This window comes from Lutra lutra, chromosome 11 (genome assembly GCF_902655055.1).
Source record: "Lutra lutra chromosome 11, mLutLut1.2, whole genome shotgun sequence".
Classification (NCBI taxonomy): Eukaryota; Metazoa; Chordata; class Mammalia; order Carnivora; family Mustelidae; genus Lutra; species Lutra lutra.
The window spans coordinates 81,680,540-81,700,885 of NC_062288.1; the positions used below are offsets into that span (position 1 = coordinate 81,680,540).

At 35.8% G+C, this 20,346-nt stretch overlaps 1 protein-coding gene across 1 annotated transcript in view; it reads left to right on the forward strand.

Moving 5' to 3' along the window:
* The window catches only part of LOC125080849 (uncharacterized), a 117,858-nt gene that overhangs the window by 84,189 nt on the left and 13,323 nt on the right, over nt 1-20,346 (forward strand). The window contains exon 6 of the mRNA XM_047694995.1: nt 4,221-4,300. Coding sequence (XP_047550951.1) covers nt 4,221-4,300 — 80 coding nt within the window. The remainder of the gene's footprint in view (nt 1-4,220; nt 4,301-20,346) is intronic.

Consider the following 20,346-nt stretch of genomic DNA (forward strand, 5'->3'; position numbering starts at 1 on the left):
CTGAGCTGAAACCAAGAGTTGGACACTCAACTAACTGAGCTGCCCAGGCACCCCATGGACTCTCTTTTTTAAATCTTTACAACAAATTTGGAGGTATTTATTTTTATTTTATAGACAGAAGAATCCAAAGAAATAAGGTTAAATAATTTTTCCAAAGCTGCATTCAAAATTATTAGGTTGATCATTTAAACCCAGAGAATTGAATCCAGGTACTATAGAATTTTAAGACAAGTACATGTTTCTTATCTGGTGATATCGTGAAAAGCAGATCAGGAGCACTTACTTTGTACACTGTCAGGCCATCTAGCACATATGACTACTTAATTCAAAATATGTGCTAACCATACAATGACTGTTGGCGAAACTGTGAAATCCTCATTATGATCACTGATGATTATGGAGCTTTTTTTGTTTTGTTTTGTTTTAATTTTTAAAGGAGTGAACATTTTAGTTGTTTTCAGTAGTGAAAAAAGTCATTTATTCTTTGTCAGGGAGCATCTGCAAGCCTGGGGCTTCTTGTGGATTGCAATGTGAACAGATACATATTTAAAATAAAAGTGACAGGCCTATTCTTGCAAAAAAAAGGAGCTAAAATATTTTCTTAAGGAAAAGATCAACTTTTAAAAGATATACTTGAAAATAACTATTTTTCAATAAAACAAAAGTGATTTAACCATTTAAAATGTATTTCTTAGTTATACATGCCAAATAATTAAGTATACATAAGTGCCCAGTTTAAGTGCTCATTTGGAAACATCTCTTGCAAAGCATAGCTCTATGGGGTGTTCATAAAACATAAGCTCAGCCTTCTATTTGGCTTTTCAATATGCTAGACATGAAGCATGTACAATACCACTGATCAAATGTACATTCATGAGGGATTAGTATCTAGCCCATTTTATACTTTTGCTTTAGTGCATGACCATGAAGACCTAGCCTATAGCTTCATTCCTCCAAAGGCCACTTAGCTCTACACAAAGAAAATATAATTACATGGAGCTTCTCTGTACCTTTACCCTTTCTGACTCTTGTCTGAATGTGTCATATTGTCTTGGGCAAGACAGTTTCTATTGTAGAAAAAAAACACAACTAAATAGAGCAAACAAGGACTACCACCCCACTCTCATCAGGCTACTCAAAATACACACCCTGATTTATCAGTAATTAATCAGTAAAAATTTCCTTGTCTTTTAATAAAACCATTTAATGATTATATTTTATTTTTAAGGTTGTTTTAATAAAGAAAAACAGATGCAGAAAAAAGGGTATACAATGATTATGCATGTTAGTGATTTATTATGAAGGGAATATTTCCATTTAATGACTCCCAAGGTAAGCATGATCCTAATTTCTAAGACTACAGTTTATTTTTCTCTTAGCATCTGGTTGTTATGAAAAAATGTATACTCACATTTTTGTTGGTCTGTATCAAGGGGTGGAAATTGCTGCATCAAAAGGCAGGCTTCTATTTGATTTTAAGACAGCACCAAACCATTTGTAAAACTGGTTGTCTTATTCTCCATTCTCACCAGCAGTACCCGAGAGTTCCCATTACCCACATTGTTACCAAACTTTTTATAAGCAACATGGAGTGGAGTTTTATTGCTCTATTAGTCTGACAAATGTTTTCTCTTCATTGGAGCATTTCATACATTTATATTTCATATGTTGATGTTTTGTGATATAAATTTATAATATTTTCTCTTCATTGGAGCATTTCATACATTTATATTTCATATGTTGATGTTTTGTGATATAAATTTATAATATTACTATTTGCTTAATGTATGTTCCACTTACCTCTTTTGCTCATTCATGAGTCCATCCAAAGCTATGCTCTGCTTCTTTGCCTTTTCAGTCACTCCAAGCTTCATCTGAGACCCTGGAGAGAAAAGCAGCCCCAATTACAATTTTTGTAAGCATTCCACTGTCTATGTTCTTATACGCACACACATATATCCATGTTGCACATGTATATATACGCATTAAAATTTTATTTATCTTATTTTAGAGAGAGAGAGAGTACACATGCATTTGGGTGGGAAGGCAGAGGGAGAGGATTTCAAGCAGACTTCGTGCTGAGGGCAGAGCCTGAGAGGGGGCTTGATCTCATGACCCTGAGATCATGACCTGTGGAGAAAGCAAGAGTCAGACACTTAACTGACTGAGCCACTGAGGCACCCCCGTATATGTTCATGTATTAGTGCCTTTTATGTGCTAAGCATTTTATATACCTTGTCTCATTTTCTCTTCAAACAAATATTTGAGAGAGAAGAGGTTAGGAAAGAGGAGGGGAGGGGTGGGAAGGGAAGTTAAGTAATGTAACCAAGGTCAGACTCACAGATTTAGGAAGTTGGAGAGGGCATGGGATCAAGACAATACCATTTTTCAAAACCTCACAGTGCCTTTTATAGTAGCAGATGGCTCACATTTGCTTTTTAAATATAAAAGATTTAAAATAGATTTTATAATTCTACTTAACAAGTGGCTATATCTTTCTCTAAGAATATTTAACTATAATTGTACCAATTATTCCAGTCAAGGAAACCTATGTCTGTGCGCGCGCGCGCACACACACACACACACACACACACACACACACATTTATGTGTGTATATACCTATAATATATATAATCTGAAATGTGTTCTCTTTTATTTATATATGTATATGTGCATATTTTTGTGTATGTATATAAAATTTAGAATATATTTCCTTCTTTCTTCTCTTTTAAAAAAGTTATAATCAAAGAAGTGAACATGTTATAAATACCTACTTTGAATTACTTCTTAAATAAAAGACTTCTAATATAAAACTAAGCATTTTTAATATAAAGCTAAGAAAATTTGGGGGAAATCTAAAACTTTTAATAAATAATATTGATTTTATTTCTTAAAATACTTCTGTTTTTTTCTCCTTGGCAAATGTTAACAGAAATTACATGATTTACATGAGTTGGGATATATGATGCTGCTCAAGTCCGATATCTGAAAAGTGTTAACATAAAAAAAAAAAAATGAAAAGTGTCAACATTAGCCAGAGTAATCTGAATCATTTTCAACTTTAGAATAGCCAGTTACTATTGATACTTCCATTTTTAAATGTAAGCATTATAAGCATTATACCTTTATATATCTCTATTTTCTTAGTGTTTAAAGTAATAATAAAAACAATCATATTCCAATATTACTGTTTGTTTCCTATGTTGTAAACCCGACTTTTTCCACTGAACTAGTTGACTACATTACAGACTTGGTGTGAAATATTTCAGATTTTGTTTTTCTTTTTGAGTGAAAAAGTACCCATAAAGTTAGAAGTCACCTTAAAAAAAAAAAAAAGGAGTCACCAAAACATTCTTAGAGAAATCACATCTGTCCAAGGTCCAGGAAGGTAACACATAAATACAGGACAAAAAGATTCACCAATATCAACATCAGAAAGGCATGGGAAGGGCGCCTGGGTGGCTTAGTGGGTTAAAGCCTTTGCCCTGCTCTGGTCATGATCCTAGAGTCCTGGGATCCTTCCCCCGCGCCCCCCCCCCAAATCAGGCTCTCTGCTCAGCAGGGAGCCTGCTTCCCCCTCTCTCTCTGCCTGCCTCTGTGCCTATTTGTGATCTCTGTCAGTCAAGTAAATAAATAAAAATCTTAAAAAAAAAAAAAAAAAAAAGAAAGGCATGGGAAAAGTATGTGTTCTTCCCAGGTCTGATTTTGAACTGGAATATCTGAGGTTTGCTTTGAGTGGCTCCCTTTCCCTTTTCCTCCTCCATGTATACTGCCTAGCACACCAGTGTGCCCTTGGGTTTTTGTACTCCATTTCTTTCCTCTAGGATACCCTTTGCCAGAATTGTTACTGTTGTTTTTAATAAACATCCAGAATTGTTGGGCTGTGTTTTACCATTTCAAAGGATTTTCAGGTCAATGCTTTTCCTGTGATTTAAAAAAAATACAAACTTAATTTTACTATGGTGTTTAATGAACCTGTGATAAATATGAAAAATCTACATTTGAATTTAACCTAGGACCTGGATTCTTCATGATAAGGAATGACTGAGACATTAGGTCAGCCTTTCTATGGAAAAGAAGTTATGCATAGTTGAAAAAATAGACAGGAGGAAAAAGTAATTATTTTGTGCCCTTTTTGTCCTAGCTACTATATATACATCACCTTATTTAACACTTACATAAACTCTCAAAGTAAGTTACTATCATCTCTATTTTGCAGATGAGTAAGCAGGTATTAAAGATAACAAGTACTATGATTTATATCCAGGCTACAAATGAGGAGTTCAGGATCGAACTCAGGTAAGCCTGCTTCCAAAGCCTCTGCTCCTTTCACAAAAACATCTGCTTCGCCTCTTGTAATAATATTGATGTCTGTTAATAAACAGACAAAAATACAATAAATCTTTGCAGGCAATTTTTTACTAACCTATTTGTCTCCATTCATGGGAAACAGGATGGCATAATGGAGGATAAGAACACAATTTTGGATGTCAGGAAGCATAGATTCCAATCTTGACTCTAATAGTGATTAATTACTTTACCTATAATACCTATTAGAGTATCAAACTAAAGTAGCCTTCATGAGGTTCTATTTTCTCATGTGTAAAATGGGAATAATAGCATCTAGATCATAAGGTTATGTTATAAATAAGATAATGAAAATTAAGTCTTCAACAGTGCATTACATATAGTAATAGTGCAACATTACTATAACAATAGTATCTTTTGTGAACTTCAACACATATAAAAAAATTAAAATAATCTGCTTATTAGTAGCAAAAAAAAGAGTAAATTCTGATTTATTACTGTGCTAGGTCTAGAAAGTTTAACTATGATGGGCTGAGGCTTGTCAACAAAGGCATTATCATCATTTAAAAACATTAAGTAATCCTTAAAAAATAAAACAAGGTGAAATCAGAGAGGGAGACAAACCACAAGAGACTCTTAATTGTAGAAAACAAAACGAGGGTTGCTGGAGGGGAGGGAGGTAGAGGGATGCGGTAACTGGGTCATGGGCATTAAGGAGGGCATGGAATGTAATAAGCACTGGGTGTTATAGAAGACTGATGAAAAACAAAAAAATAACCCATAGCGATCCTTAAATTAGGAATAAAAGTGTCAGTACAAACACAACTGCATTTGCTTTTCATTAATGGACTTTAGACTGACCAAGTAACTAAAGACTTGAAATGCCCCAGTACTCAATTCTTTGCTTGAATATTCCTCTGCATCTGGTAAGGGTTACAAACCATGGATATCAATGGTGAAATCTTCCTTAATGAAATCCAGGAGCTCACATAAGCCTGGAATTGTTTGGTATAGAGCTTTCAGCAAACTAGCGGTGTAGGAGGAACACCTACAACATAACAGCTACAGCAATGAACTATAAGTAAATAACTTGCGGCTATGGGGAACAAAGGGATTCATCCAGTTTAGCATTTTATTTCAGCTCAATGGCGATACAATTTCAAACTGGTGTCACTGACTAAGGTTGAGTTTATAGGTTGTCATGACCACAGTTCCAAGGGCTGAGAGTTTTTTCAGCATCTCATGGTATCACAGCAGGGGTAATTTTCTTATCATTATTTTTAATTTCTTTCTCTCTTTTTCTTTGGCCTACTTTGCTTAGTGACCTACAGAATTTATCACCCTCTTAACCTTATTTAGGTCATGAAATGGAACAGGGAGAGACGTCATACTGCATTTAGTCTGTAGAAAAGAAAGATTTCCAAATCTTTGGAAGGGATAAAAGCTAGGGTATCTGATTTGGTTCCATAATGAAAATCTATCATTTTACCTCTAAGATTAACTGTTTAAGAAAAATATATTATATGTGAATGTTTACTTTCCCTCTCTTCCATGTGAATACAAGTCTAGTGGGAATATTTTTAATAGTGTAACAAAGTATTTTTGAATTTTATCAGAAATGTCTTACATAATAATTCATGTCTAACTTACATTTGTCATTCATCTGTAGAACTTGTACTTAGAGAAGCCATTACCATGTCTTAATTTGTTCTCATGAGGGACAATACTTAAAAATGAGCTGGCCTAGGTTTCAATAAAATTTTATTTATGGGCTCTGATATCTGAATATCATATACTTTCTATGATTCATAAAATATTCTTTAATTTTTTCCAAGCATTTAAAAATGAAAAAACTTCTTAGCTCATCTATCATACAAAAACAGTGGTGGGCTGGATTTGGCACATGGGCTGGCTATTATGTGTTTACTTCTGCACCAGGTGATTGAATTGAAAGAACAGACACACCATGCTCTTGATTTATAGAAACAAAGTACACATCTGTGAATATTTATCTTACTTGTGTAAAGATAACCTGGTCACTCACTGTAAAGAGCATTCCCAAACTCTTCCACTAAAACAGTGCACTAGGCTAAGGCCTTCTTGACAAAGTAATCTTTAATCCTTTGGCAAAGAGAGCTAAATCAACTGTTTTTAAAAGACTTTTTATTATTTATTCATTTATTTGACAGAGAGAGAGAGACAGTGAGAGAGGGAATACAAGCAGGGGGAGTGGGAGAGGGAGAAGCAAGGGGAGTGGAAGACAGAGAAGCAGCCTTCCCCCTGAGCTCAATCCTGGGACCCTGGGATTGACCTGAGCCATGGGTAGACTTTTAACAACTGAGCCATCCAGGCGCCCCTAAATCAATTTTTTTGTTAAGTTACATAGATCTTATCTGATAGGAAAGAATCTATATTCGTGGTCTGTATCCTTTAGGGATACCAATGTATAATTAATTTTGATTACAAAGACAAATTCATATTCTTGTATCATTAATAATATCAAATGCATTCATTAGTATAAATAGTACTATTATGTCTATGTATCAAATAACTATAAAAATCGATTTGCTTAATAGCAGAAAACAAGTATGTTGCAGGACAAGTGAATGTTTATTAAAGGTTACCTCCTTTAACTTTTGAGGTGTCAAGGAAGCTCGCTCTTGTAAATAACCAAATGATTTTTATAAAGTCAATAATAGTGCCAATAACGTATGAGTAGAACCCTAACCTCATTTCTTAATCTCTTTGGGCCTCAGTATCTTCAAGGATTAAAAAGCAACAATGTCTTGGGGTACCTAGGTGGCTCAGTCAGTCAAGCGTCTGATTTCGGCTCAGGGCCTGATCTCAGGGTTCTGGGATCAAGCCCCAGGTCAGGCTCTGCACTCACTGGGGAGCCTGCTTGTCCCTCTGCCCCTTCCCCTGCTCCTGTTCTCATTCTGTCTCTTGCAAACAAAGAAATAAAATCTTCAAAGAAACCCAACAATATCTTTTTTTTTGTTTGTTTTGTATACATATTTTTAAAACTTTTTAACTTTAATTTTTATTTATTTATTTTTTATCAACATATAATGTATTATTAGCCCCAGAGGTACAGGTCTGTGAATCTCGAGGTTTACACATTTCACAGCACTTACCATAGCACATACCCTCCCCAATGTCCATAACCCAACCACCCTCTCCCTACCTGCCCCCCCAACCTTCAGTTTGTTTTGTAGGATTAAGAGTCTCTTATGGTTTGTCTTCCTCCCGATCCCATCTTGTTTCATTTTCCAACAATATCTTTTCACGGTTTTATATAAGTTCTTTGTAAATAGTGACTTGCTGTAAAAATACAAAAAAATTATTGCTTAAAATACCTATTTCAAAGTTCAAAAATTATTAGTGTATATATGTCTATATGGATAATTTTTAAGTAAAAATATTATTGAATTTATTCAAAATTTGGAATTAGGTATTGGAAATAGTAATTTATTTGAGTGTGTGTTTGTGGGTATAGAACATAAGATAGATGTGTATATATTTGAAAGAAGCTTAAATTTACATTTTAAACATACAGTTTTTAGTGAGTTTGTTTATAAGTCTTTTAAACCTACATCCTTCCCCAGAAAAGATATATAAAGTTGTGCTAGAGAATATGACCCAGTTTTTCAAATTAGCATTCATGAAGTTTGGTGGTTGAGTCTTAGCAGAACATATTGAAAATGTAACTCTAATTGTTTACAACTCCTTCTACTCCTATGTTTTTTAATATCACCATTTAGAAAGCCCTGAGGATGCATTTATGTGAATAAAGAGAACCTATAATCACATGGTTAGGTGACTGCCTTTTCTTTGCTCTAAAGATTTACTGTCACAAAAACAAGTTTATATTTTGTGGCTGATTTAAATTTTAAAATTAATGAATGTTCAGTTTTTAAAAGTAGAAATACTGAAAGAAGACAAAAATTTACACATTGTCCCACTTTTCCAAATAAAATCACACTTAATATTTTGGTGAATTTTAGATCCATTTACATTTAAACTACTGAATTAAAATTTACATAACATTTGCATGCTGATGCTTTTAACTTAATATTATGCCATGATCCTTTTTCCAATGTTGTCATACAGAATGCAAAAAGCATCACTATAGCAGTCAGGGCTTGATCAGAAGAAAATAAGAAGGCATTTTATTATAAGGATTTGATCTTACGCAACTGAGAAGGCAGGACAGATGGTCTATGTGAAGCCGTCCTTTGGTGCAAAAGCCTGAAGCTAGCAGGGCAGGTCATTGAGAAAGAAGGAGAGCCATAAAGTAGAGGAGGAGCAGAATTCTCTAGGAACCTATCTGGCTGAGCTGGGACTGAGAGAGACTGGGCTGGAACTAAGACTGGTTTCACACAGCCCCCAAACCTCCAGCTTTGAAGATGGAGAGAACCTGCAAAGAGAAACAGGCATCCACCCTCAATAGCAAAACACACACCTGGCCCTGGGGCTGGAGATGTTGCTGAAGGAGCACCACGGGGAGCTGGAGGAGCTATGGCTGGCTCCAGACCTCAAGCAGGAGCTGCAAAACCACGGGGTCGTCCACACAGCCCTTCCCCATGAGGAAAGAACAAGGATGCCATGACTTTACTTCACTTTCCAAATCTCATACAAAAGGGCCCACTTTGGCACGCCTAACTCAGAACTGTGCAGAAAATGGAAATATGTACCCTGCTCAAGTGAACACAGTACAAATCTACCATAATCATTTTCATTTTAACGCCTATACAATAGTTCGTGAAGCAGGCATACTATTGTTAGTACCACAAAGTGCAATGATCGAATATTGGGAACACTGAGATGCCTAATAGAATTTATATATGCTTTATTATTTTGCACATTGTCTCAAGGGATCATGTGGTTGGCACTTGTTAGCTGTCAAAATTTACTGATTCTTCTGCTGTGTAACCGACCTAATACTTGCTTTCAGGTTTCAGCTTAAGTGTGAAAGTCATGAAGTCTTTCCTGATTTTATAAAACGTGTTTGTGGTTCTCCACGTTGATCTCATAATGCTCTACATTAGCTCTACTGCAGAGTCCTTACATAAGCACCCATGTCTTTCAGTAGATTCTAAATTACTTGAGGGCAGAGTATCTCACTTACTATTGGATCTCCAGTTTGTAGAAGTAGGTAAGAAATCAGTGCTTTTGAATTCACAAAATCAAATTGTTAGCTAAACCAAGAAGATATATTCTTTTTTTCTGTTTGTTTTCCTTATTTTAAAATATGCTTTGTTTTCTTCAGAAAAATGGAATGAAGACCAGCTTTCCTCTGGCCTCATTTCACCACCAAATAATAATGTTTTGAGGTTTTCTGTTTTGGGTCAACTATTATTCTTTTTAGCTCTAATTAAATTTAATTAAAAACTTTAAAAAATTGGATTATAGTTGATACACAATGTTACATAGTGTATACACACATATGTATATAGTGATATGACAACCCTCTATGTTATGCTATGCTCTCCACAAGTGTAGCTACCATCTGTCACCATACAATGCTATTACAATACCATTGAATAAATTCCCTATGATGTACTTTTCATTCCTATGACATGGACCAACTATTATAAAAGTTAATAAGCAGAATAGAGACTCCAGAAATGGACCCTCAACTCTGTGGTCAACTAACCTTCAACAAAGCAGGAAAGAACATCCAGTGGGGAAAAAAAAACACTCTCTTCAATAAATGGTGCTGGGAAAACTGGACAACCACATGCAGAAGAATGAAACTAGACCATTCTCTTATACCATACACAAAGATAAACTCAAAATGGATGAAAGACCTCAATGTGAGATAGGAATCCATCAAAATCCTAGAGAAGAACATAGGCAGTAACCTCTCTAACATTGGCCACAGCAACTTCTTTCAAGACACATCTTTAAAGGCAGGGGAAACAAAAGCAAAAATAAACTTTTGGAACTTCATCAACATAAAAAGCTTTTTGCACAGAAAAGGAAACAGTCAACAAAACTAAGGGGGAATCCACAGAATGGGAGAAGATGTTTGCAAATGACATTTCAGATAAAGGGCTCGTATTCAAGATCTATAAAGAACTTGTCAAACTCAACACCCCCAAAAACCCAAATAATCCAGTCAAGAAATGGGCAGAAGACATGAACAGACACTTCTCCAAAAAAGACATACAAATGGCTAACAGACGCATGAAAAAATGTTCAACATCACTATCCATCAGGGAAATATGAATCAAAACCACAATGAGATACCATTTCATACCAGTTAGAACAGCAAAAATTAACAAGACAGGAAGCAACAAGTATTGGTGAGGATGTGGAGAAAGGGGAACCCTCTTACACTGTTGGTGGGAATGCAAGCTGGTACCACTCTGGAAAACAGTTTGGAGGTTCCTCAAGACATTAAAAATAGAGCTACCCTATGACCCAGCAATTGCACTACTAGGTAGTTATCCCAAAGATACAGATGTCAGATGGAGTGAAAAGAAGGGGCACATGCACCCCTAATGTTCATAGTAGCAATGTCCACAATAGCCAAACTATGGAAGGAGCCAAGATGCCCTTTAACAGACAAATGGATAAAGAAGACGTGGCTCATATATATGATGGAATATTACTTGGTGATCAGAAAGGATGAATACCCACCATTTGCACTGACATGGTTGGAACTGGAGGGGATTATGCTAAGTGAAATAAGTCAAGCAGAGAAAGACAATTATCATATGGTTTCCATTCATATGTGGAATATAAGGAATAGCATGGAGGATCATAGGGGAAGGGAGGGAAAATGGAGTGGGAAGAAATCAGAGAGGGAGACAAACTTTGAGAGACTCTGGACTCTGGGAAGTAAACAGAGGGTTACAGAGGGGAGGATGGTGGAGGGATGGGGTAGCTGGGTGATGGGTATTAAGGAGGGCACATATTGTGATGAGCACTGGGTGTTATACACAACTAATGAATCATTGAAGACTACATCAAAAACTAATGATGTACTATATGCTGGCTAACTAAACATAATAAAAAAAAATAAAAGTTAATAAGCAGTAGTTTAAAAAAGAAGCAATAGCTATGTACTGTGCTTCTGCTAAATATATTGTGAAGAAACTAGTTAATTCATTGCCATTCTTTTGGCAAATATTCATGTGGACTAAATACTAATCTGATATTCATGCCATTGTCTCTGATTCATCTGTTATTCAGAGTGCTTTTACAGATAATATCTTTAACTTAAAGATGAAAGGAGAGACTTTAAATAAAGGACAAGCACAAGAAAATTAATGCCTGAGTATTTTGTTTTCTTTTTTCTTTCATTTTATTTCTTTTCAGTTGTCTGTTACTACTGTCAGTATATTTAAAAGGTTTCACTTTTGCACTTTTCTAAACATAATCAATTATTGAGCCCTATTTATGTTAGTGAGCTGGGAGTGCTAAAATGATAGTAGGCTTGTCTCCAAATTTATGAGATGGCTATATCTATTACAACACTTTCTAGGATACTTTCTTTTTGCATATTTTGGCTTTATTTTTCACCCAAATTACTAAGCTCTAAAGTAGTTAATTATTAAGCATTTATCACATTTTCCAAAAATTTTGTGACCAATAACTCATCCTTTTCATCATTTGATTTATCTTTGAGTTTGCTGAAGTCAGCTTTTAAGACTGTGATCAGAACTGATTCAGTATCGTATTTCCCTCACCTCTTTGCCCCTGGTACTCACTGCTTTTATGACTTAAATTTTGTTACTTTCCACATAAAAGTGAGCTAATGCGGTATTTCTTTTTCAGTGTATGGCTTATTTCACCTAGCACAGTGTTCTCTAGGTTCATACATGTTGTGGCAAAAGGTAGGTTTCCTTCCCTTTTTTAAGGCAGAATATTATTACACTGTATATATATATATACCATATCCTTTTGTCCTTTTATCTGTCAATAGTTAGGTCGTTTCCATGTCCTGGCTATTGAGAAAAGGCTGCAACAAACATGGGATTGCAGGCATCTCTTTGAAATACTGATTTTATTTCTGTTGGGTGTCTATGTAGAAGTGGGATTGCTGGAGATCTAATATATGGCATGTTAGCTACAGTTAATGATACTCTATTGTATACCTGAAATTTGATAAGAGAGTTTATTGTTTTTAAGATTTTATTTATTTATTTGACAGACAGAGATCATAAGTAGGCAGAGAGGCAGGCAGAGAGAGAGTGGGGGGGGGAGCTGGTTCCCTGCTGAACAGAGAGCCCGATGCGGGACTCGATCCCAGGACCCTGGAATCACGACCCGAGCGGAAGGCAGAGGCTTTAACCCACTGAGCCACCCAGGCGCCCCAAGAGAGTTGATCTTAAGTGTTCTCACCACACACACACACACAAATCATTATGTGAGGTGACATATAGTAATTAGCTTGATTGTGGTAATTATTTCACAATGTATACATATATCAAAACATCATATTTTATGTCTTAATTATATATAATATTTGTCAAGTATACCTCAATAAACCCGGAAAAAAACTGAGAAGTGCCATATATATCTTCTATGTTATCTTCTCCCATTCAGTAGACTGCCTTTTAAATTTTGTTGTTTCCTTTGCTGTGCAGAAGCTTTTTATTTTGGTATAGTTTATTTTTGCTTTTATTTCCCTTGCCTTAGGAAACATATCTAGAAAAATGTTGCTATGGCCAATGTCACAGAAATTAGTGTCTGTGCTCTCTTCTAGATTTTTATGGTTTCAGTTTTCGCATTTAGGTCTTTAATCCATTTTGAATTTATTTTTATGTCTGGTATAAGAAAGTGGTCCAGTTTCATTCTTTTGCCCGTAACTGACAGTTTTCCCAACACCATTTGTTGAAGAAACTTTTTCCCATTGGATATTCTTTCCTATTTTGTTGAAGATTAATTGATCATATAATTGTGGGTTTATTTCTGGGTTTTTCTGTTCTTTTCCATTGATCTGTCTACTTTGGTGCCAGGACCGTACTGTTTTGACCACTGCAGCTTTGTAGTATAACCTGAAGTCTGGAATTGTGATACCTCTAGCTTTGTTTTTTCTTTTTCAAAATTGCTTTGGCTATATGGGGTCTTCTGTAGTTCCATATACATTTTAGGATTATTTGTTCTAGTTTGGTGCAAAATGCTATTGGTATTTTGATAGGGATGGCTTTAAATCTATATTGCTTTGGGTACTATAGGTATTTTAACAATATTTGTTCTTCCAATCCAAGGAGTAGGGAATAACTTTCCATTTCTTTTGTGTCATCTTCAATTTGTTTCACCAATGTTTCACGTTTTCAGAGTATAGGTCTTTCACCTCTTTGGTTGAGTTTATTCCTAGGTATCTTGTTATTTTTGGTGCAATTTTAAATGGGATTGTTTTCTTAATTTCTCTTTCTCATGCTTCATTTTTGGTATATAGAAATGCAACCCAGATTTCTAACCATTGATTTTGTATCTTGAACTTTACAGAATTCCTTTGTCAGTTTCAGAAGTTTTTTGAATACCTTGAGAATTTTAGTAGTATCCATATATATTATGTGGTTTTGCTGATTGGAATGTAGTGAAAAGTTATATATGAGAATACTGCTACTTGGATTATACAATTTTGAAATATTATCTTTGTTATGTTTGTATTCCTGGCCATATTTGTGCTTAAGCTTGCTCAAAAATTCTTTTCCCTAGGGATAAGAGAGATTATAATTCAATGGACTAATTTTATCCTTCCTGTGTAATTTCAGTTTCTTCTTCATAGACTGAAAGGGAACCGTTAGATTAATTTCATTCCATTGTATGGAATACATTTCACCTGCTTGGTACCCCAGAGGCATAATGATCAGTTCTCAAAAGCTAAACAACTGATTTGCAGTGTGGAAAGGATGGGGAAGAAGAGTCAAGACGGCAGAGGATTGTTGCAGAATCAAGCCCTTTCATCTACAGATCCATATCTTATTTCTTTTCTTAATCCCAACACATAGAGCAATGCCAAGAAATAGAGGATAATTAGTAACTTTTCAAATGAAAGAAAGGTCCGTAGTGCCTGATAGAAAAACAGGCATTACATTAGAAAGAGTTCTATAGCTATTTCTGGGAATATACTTCAGATATCTTATTGTTGAAGTTAGTACTCTATATGGGTTGGGAAACATGAGACACTAGAAAGATGAAACATGAGAAAGGTGTCATTTACTACAGCCTGCATCACCCTGCCTGCCAGGCGAAAGTTGGAAACAGTGGGATACTACAAACTCATCAGTACTTTCTGATGCACATAAATGGGCCTCCCGCTCTTGCTCTCTTTTTCCTCCTCTTACAAAAGGCATCAGCTGAATTCCCTTGAAATTCCCTTGAAGTCAGTTAACGGTGTAAGAGCAGAGCCCCATACCACTTTTCCTTTACAATGCAGCTTATCTGTGTACTGTAAATTAGATACAAGTAAAGACCCTGGCCCAGCTGGGGTCAAAAGGAGAAAAGGAGGAAACTGACACAAACTACTACACACATAATACAACTACTAAGCTCTTGCTTTACCTTCCCATTTGTTCATTAGTTCATAGATAGCAAGCAAAAAGATGGGGGCTCCCATTTAGATTTTGATAAATTTAAACTAAATGCAATGCTATTATTCTCAAATGCAAAACCTATTTCCAAAGACACAGTGAATGTAGTGCTTTATTTAGATTCTGGGGTCATTCCAAAAAGGGATTTGATTTGGGTTGCATACGTACATATAATGAGTGGGGAACTAGGAGAAAATTGATAATAAAGTTTGAAAAATAAGGTACTAAAGTAAGGATAGTTCACAAGCAAAGGATAGGATTGTACAATAAGGTTTTCTATGGAATTTTTTAATCAATCAATAAAATAGTTTCTTACCTTCCTAGTTGTCAGAATGTATAGCTCCATAAAATGAATGCCGATCGATTAGAGAGGGGGACAGACATATTATTTTTCCTGTTATTAAAACTCATAAGACCTTTCTACCGTGGCTTACAAAGGAGAGATAGTATAATGCACTTAACATTTTCATGATAAAAATCATAGTTTCAAATAACTGTTCCTTGATGAAGGCCAGTGTCATAATACCAAAGCATAGTTCACTTAAGGCAATTCTGTGAAAGGCCAAAGAAAATTGACCCCAAACACCATTTTCGATATCTAGGCTGATCCAAAAATATATTTAATCAATAGACAATGGTTCTTACCACTTACTATGGTATTCCATAAAGGCAGACAAATATCAGTGGACTATTAAAGAGTCCCAAAATAGGTCTACACTTACACAGACCATTCACCACTACTACTACTACTACTACTACTACTACTTCTTCTTCTGCTTCTTCTTCCTTTTTTTTGAGAGCCAGAGGTGGGGGAGGGGCAGCAGAGGAATCTTTTTTTTTTTTTTTTAAATTTTCTTTATTTATTGACGGGTGGGGGAGAAGCAGACTCCTCGCTGAGCAGGGAGCCCAACACAGGGCTCGATCCTAGGACCCTGAGATCATGACCCGGGCCAAAGGCAAATGCTTAATGGACTGAGCCACTCAGGTACCCAGGAGAGAGAGAATCTTAAGCAGGCTTCATGCTGGGTATAGGCTAGGGGCTCAATCTCATAACTCTGAGATTATGACCTGAGTTGAATGAAATCAAGAGTTAGATGCTTAACTGACTGAGCCACTCAGGAACTCACCAGACTACTCATTTGTGCTAATGAGGAATGAAAGCTTTTTCAAGTAGATATCCATATGGAAAAAATGAACTTCAACCACTACAATGTGCCATTTACAAAAATTAATTTGTTATGGGTGATAGATCTAAATTTAAAAGCTAAAACAATAAGACTTCTAGGAGAAAATCACAACCTGGGAATAGATCTAGATTTTTTTATGTCATTAAAGTAATTATTGATAGAGAGGGGCTTACTATTGCCTCTGGTAATTGTTCTCTGTCTTGTAGCTTCTTTGTCTCCTCTTTCCTTTCTTGCTATCTTCTTTTCTGATTTTTTTTTTTTTACATGCTTTGATTCTATTCTCATTTTCTTTTTTTGAGCCTTCCATAGGTGTTTTCTTTGTGTTCACTTTGAGGGTACAAAAACATCTTAGTTATAATAATCTATTTTAAACTGATAACTTCAATTGTATACAAAAACCCTATACTACTACTATCCCCCACCCATATTAAGTTACTGATATCACAAATTACATTTTTTTAGATTGCATACCCATTATTGTAATAGATATAGTTATTGAAAGAATTTTTCTAGAGCCATTTTGGCATCACATCAACATTGAGGAAAAGATACAAAAAGTACTCATATTCCTCCCTGTCCCCCACATGCATTGCCTCTTTATTATCCACATCCACCACAACAGTAGTATATTTGTTTTCACAACCGATGATCCTACAGTATCTCATCCTCATCACCCAAAGTCCATAGTTTGCATTAGGGTCCATACCAGGTATTATACATCCTGTGGGTTTAGATAAATGTATAATGACACATACCCATCATTTTAGTATCATACAGATATTTTCATGGTCTTAAAAATGTTCTGTGCTCTGCCTATTTGTGCCTTTCTATCCTTCCCACTGCCCAATCCTTGGAAACCACTGATCTTTTCATGGTCTCCAGAGTTTTTCCTTTTGCAGAATGCCACAGATTTGGAGTCATCCAATATGCAGCCTTTCAGATTGGCTTCATTCACTAAGTAACATGCCTTTAAGCTTCCTTCATGTCTTTTCATGGCTTGATACCTCAATTTCTTTTTAGAGCTGAATAATGTTCCATTGTTTGATGTACCTACCATTTATCCATTCACCTACTAAAGCCTTCCTTGCTTCCAAGTTCTAGCAACTGTGACTAAAGCTGCTATAAACATTCTTTTTTTTTTAAGATATTATTTATTCACTTGACAGACAGAGATCACAAGTAGGCAGAGAGGCAGGCAGAGAGAGAGAGAGGAGGAAGCAGGCTCCCTGCTGAGCAGAGAACTCGATGCCCCTGGGATCATGACCCTAGCTGAAGGCAGAGGCTCCAACCCACTGAGCCACCCAGGTGCCCCTGCTATAAACATTCTTGTGCAGGTTTTTACATAGACCAAAGTTTTCAACTTCTTTGGGTAAATACCAAAGAGCATGATTGCTGGATTGTATAATAAGAGGAAGTTTAGTTTTATAAGAAACAACCAAACTGTCTTCCAAAGCAGCTATACCATTTTACATTCATGTCATCAATGAAGGGAGGTCCTGTTGCTCCACATCCTCATCAGCATTTGATGTCAGTGTCCCAGATTTTGGCCATTCGAATAGTTGTATGATAGTAGCTCATTGTTGTTTTAATTTGCATTTCCTTGAGATTCCAGGCTCCTTGAACCTTTTCTGTGTATATGTTTTCTCTAGACTTAATACATGCAAATTCCAAATTAGAGAAATGTGCTGAGATTTTTTTTTCAGGAGCTTTTAATCTCTTGTTCCCTCTGGTGTCTGTTTGCAGTACTGCAGGTTCTCTGGAGCTGCTACAGGTCACCCAGCTCTCTTTAATTTTCAGAAGACCCCAGGCCTCTAGAGTATGCTGGGGGTTTTTTTCAGTGGTTTGAGTGGAGTGAGACAGAAACCAGTCCTTGGACAGCCCCCTGAAAAGTCTGACCATTGATGTCTGGCCCAAGGAGAAGTTGGGAGCTGGGAATTTTCTCTTAAAGTGTGGTGCTGAGCTGGGGGAGGAGACTAAGGTGGGTGAAAATCACAAATTTTCCCAATGACATTGATAAGGATGGTATCATGCTCATTTTGGGGGCAAGGAGCTTCTAAACTGGTTTTTGGATTTCCTACAAAGAGCATTCATCCATGTATCATTGGTGAGTCAATGCCTCTGTGAGAAGAAGGATGGTCTTTTATAGTCAGAAGTACTGAGTGCTCTCTGGACATCCAACACTGGTCATGTGGAAAAATGTGGCCTGGTTTTTTTTGGCTGTTACAGTTACAATGAAAAATTAGTAGATCCAACTTCATCACTGAATACTTATACTATCCAGATCCTTTGTCACATCTGTGAAAAACTGAAAAAGCTGAAAGTATTGATTAACCATTATGGATTCATCTCAGAGCAAAAGGACAGGCATTAGATGTGAGAGTAAGTACATTTCTTTTGGGAAATCAACCCATTTTTATATTCACTAGAGATAATTGGGCCCTGATGAAGCCAAAGCTTTCCTTTTTATTTCTCTTATTTTCTTTTTAAAATCACCTTAATAGGTTATGTAAGCTTGCTTCTTGCAAGAAAATAATGGATCTATGTAGGATAATTTTAAAGGGATACTATGTACTCTTAAGTATTCTAAATTCTAACCTTTACAAAGTAAGAAGTCTTGTTAACAATTGACAGCTTTTCTCTTTTCAGTTCCTAGACCTATTAACAACTCAATCAGTAATTGATTTTGTGACAATCAGAAATTAGGTAAATAACATTTGCAGTGAGACCTGGAAGGACACTGCTGATTGGCAGAAATATATAGGTTCGGATTAATATGTTTTTGTTTCCAGGTAATTTTATATTTAACACGTTTGCATTAGTAACATGCAAGTTTTTTAGCAAGATTTGCAATGCATCAGGAAAAAATTCAGAAAGCCAGAAATAATATTAATGTCTTTAGTTATTTAGGAAGAACATATCCATACCTTAGAAAGTTAAGCTCAGAAAAATGTCTTTCCAAATTGCTAAAAAGTAAATGGAATTTAAATGTCACTTATTTAGAATTATGTATTTAACCAGTATTTCTTGAATACTGTGTAAAAACAGTTGTGAAAGCAATTTGATGAATAATTCTATGATTCATACACAAATAACCATAATAAAATTCATTATGGAATTAGTACCATGGGAAAGATGTACTATAGTACAGAAGTTCAGAGGCTACAGTGACCACTGCACTAGAGTGAAAAGGCTGTTAGCTCCGGAGGGAAAGAACCATGCTTATGTTATATTGCTCACTAGGGCATATCACAGGGTCCAGGAAGAGTTGGATGAAGGAATTCAGATGTACTTCTTCAATAAGGTAGTTCAATTTAAGCTGTGTCTTGATTTACAGAGAAAGGAAGAGGAGGCACTTCAGGCAGAGTAAGTGGTACACTTGGAGCCATACTTAAAAAAAACAAACACAAAACTATAGGACATATCCTAAATAATTAATTCAGTTTAAGTGCAAAATTACATGACATGAGGCCAGCAAGGTAGATGAGAGCCACTTTGTAGAGGTGCTTTAGGACTATTATGCATCAGGTAATTGGGAGCTAGGGAAGTTTTTGAGCAGGAGAGTAACAGGACTAAATATCTTTTGGAAAAATTAATCTGATAGAAATATATAAACTGGAGGCAAGGGAAACTCATTAGACAACTGCACTATTTGTGGCAAGAGTTAAGGGCCTAAAGTGATGAGAAGGAGAAGAGAAATGGGGATGTATATGAAATTATATAATGGAAGTAGAGTTGTTAAGATTTACTGACCAACAGGATATAGATAGTGAGGTAAAAGAGGAGAGAAAAATTGAGATGACTTAACTGTCCAAACCTGGTTACGGTAGGGAATTTTGCCATGACCAGAAACACTGAAGTTAGAAAAGGGAGCTAGTCTGAAGGGTGAAGGAAAGAGGTCACATTTATAACATTGTGGGACATCAAAGTGAAGATGTACACAGGTGGTTGGAAAAACAGAAGGGTAAGAGGTTGTTAGGGATTCAGACTGGGAAACCATTTGTCAAGAAGTAACAGCCAAATCTTTAGAAGTTAATGAAGTACTGAAGGAAGAGAGGAGCTCTGGAGAAATGGGAACAAATAAAATGCTTGGGAGAATTTTTTTGTGTATGGCGCTGAAAGGAGAAGATGGAGCCAGCTCTCTGTAGAGACAGATTGATTTGGGCTATGGCACTTGAGCGCTGACATATAATTACGAAGCTACGAGCATTTTTTTTTCTTTAAGTGTATTTGTATTTGGGGTTCATGAAGATAATGTTTAATATAGGTAACACAGCATACATTCTTTTAACTGAATTTTTGT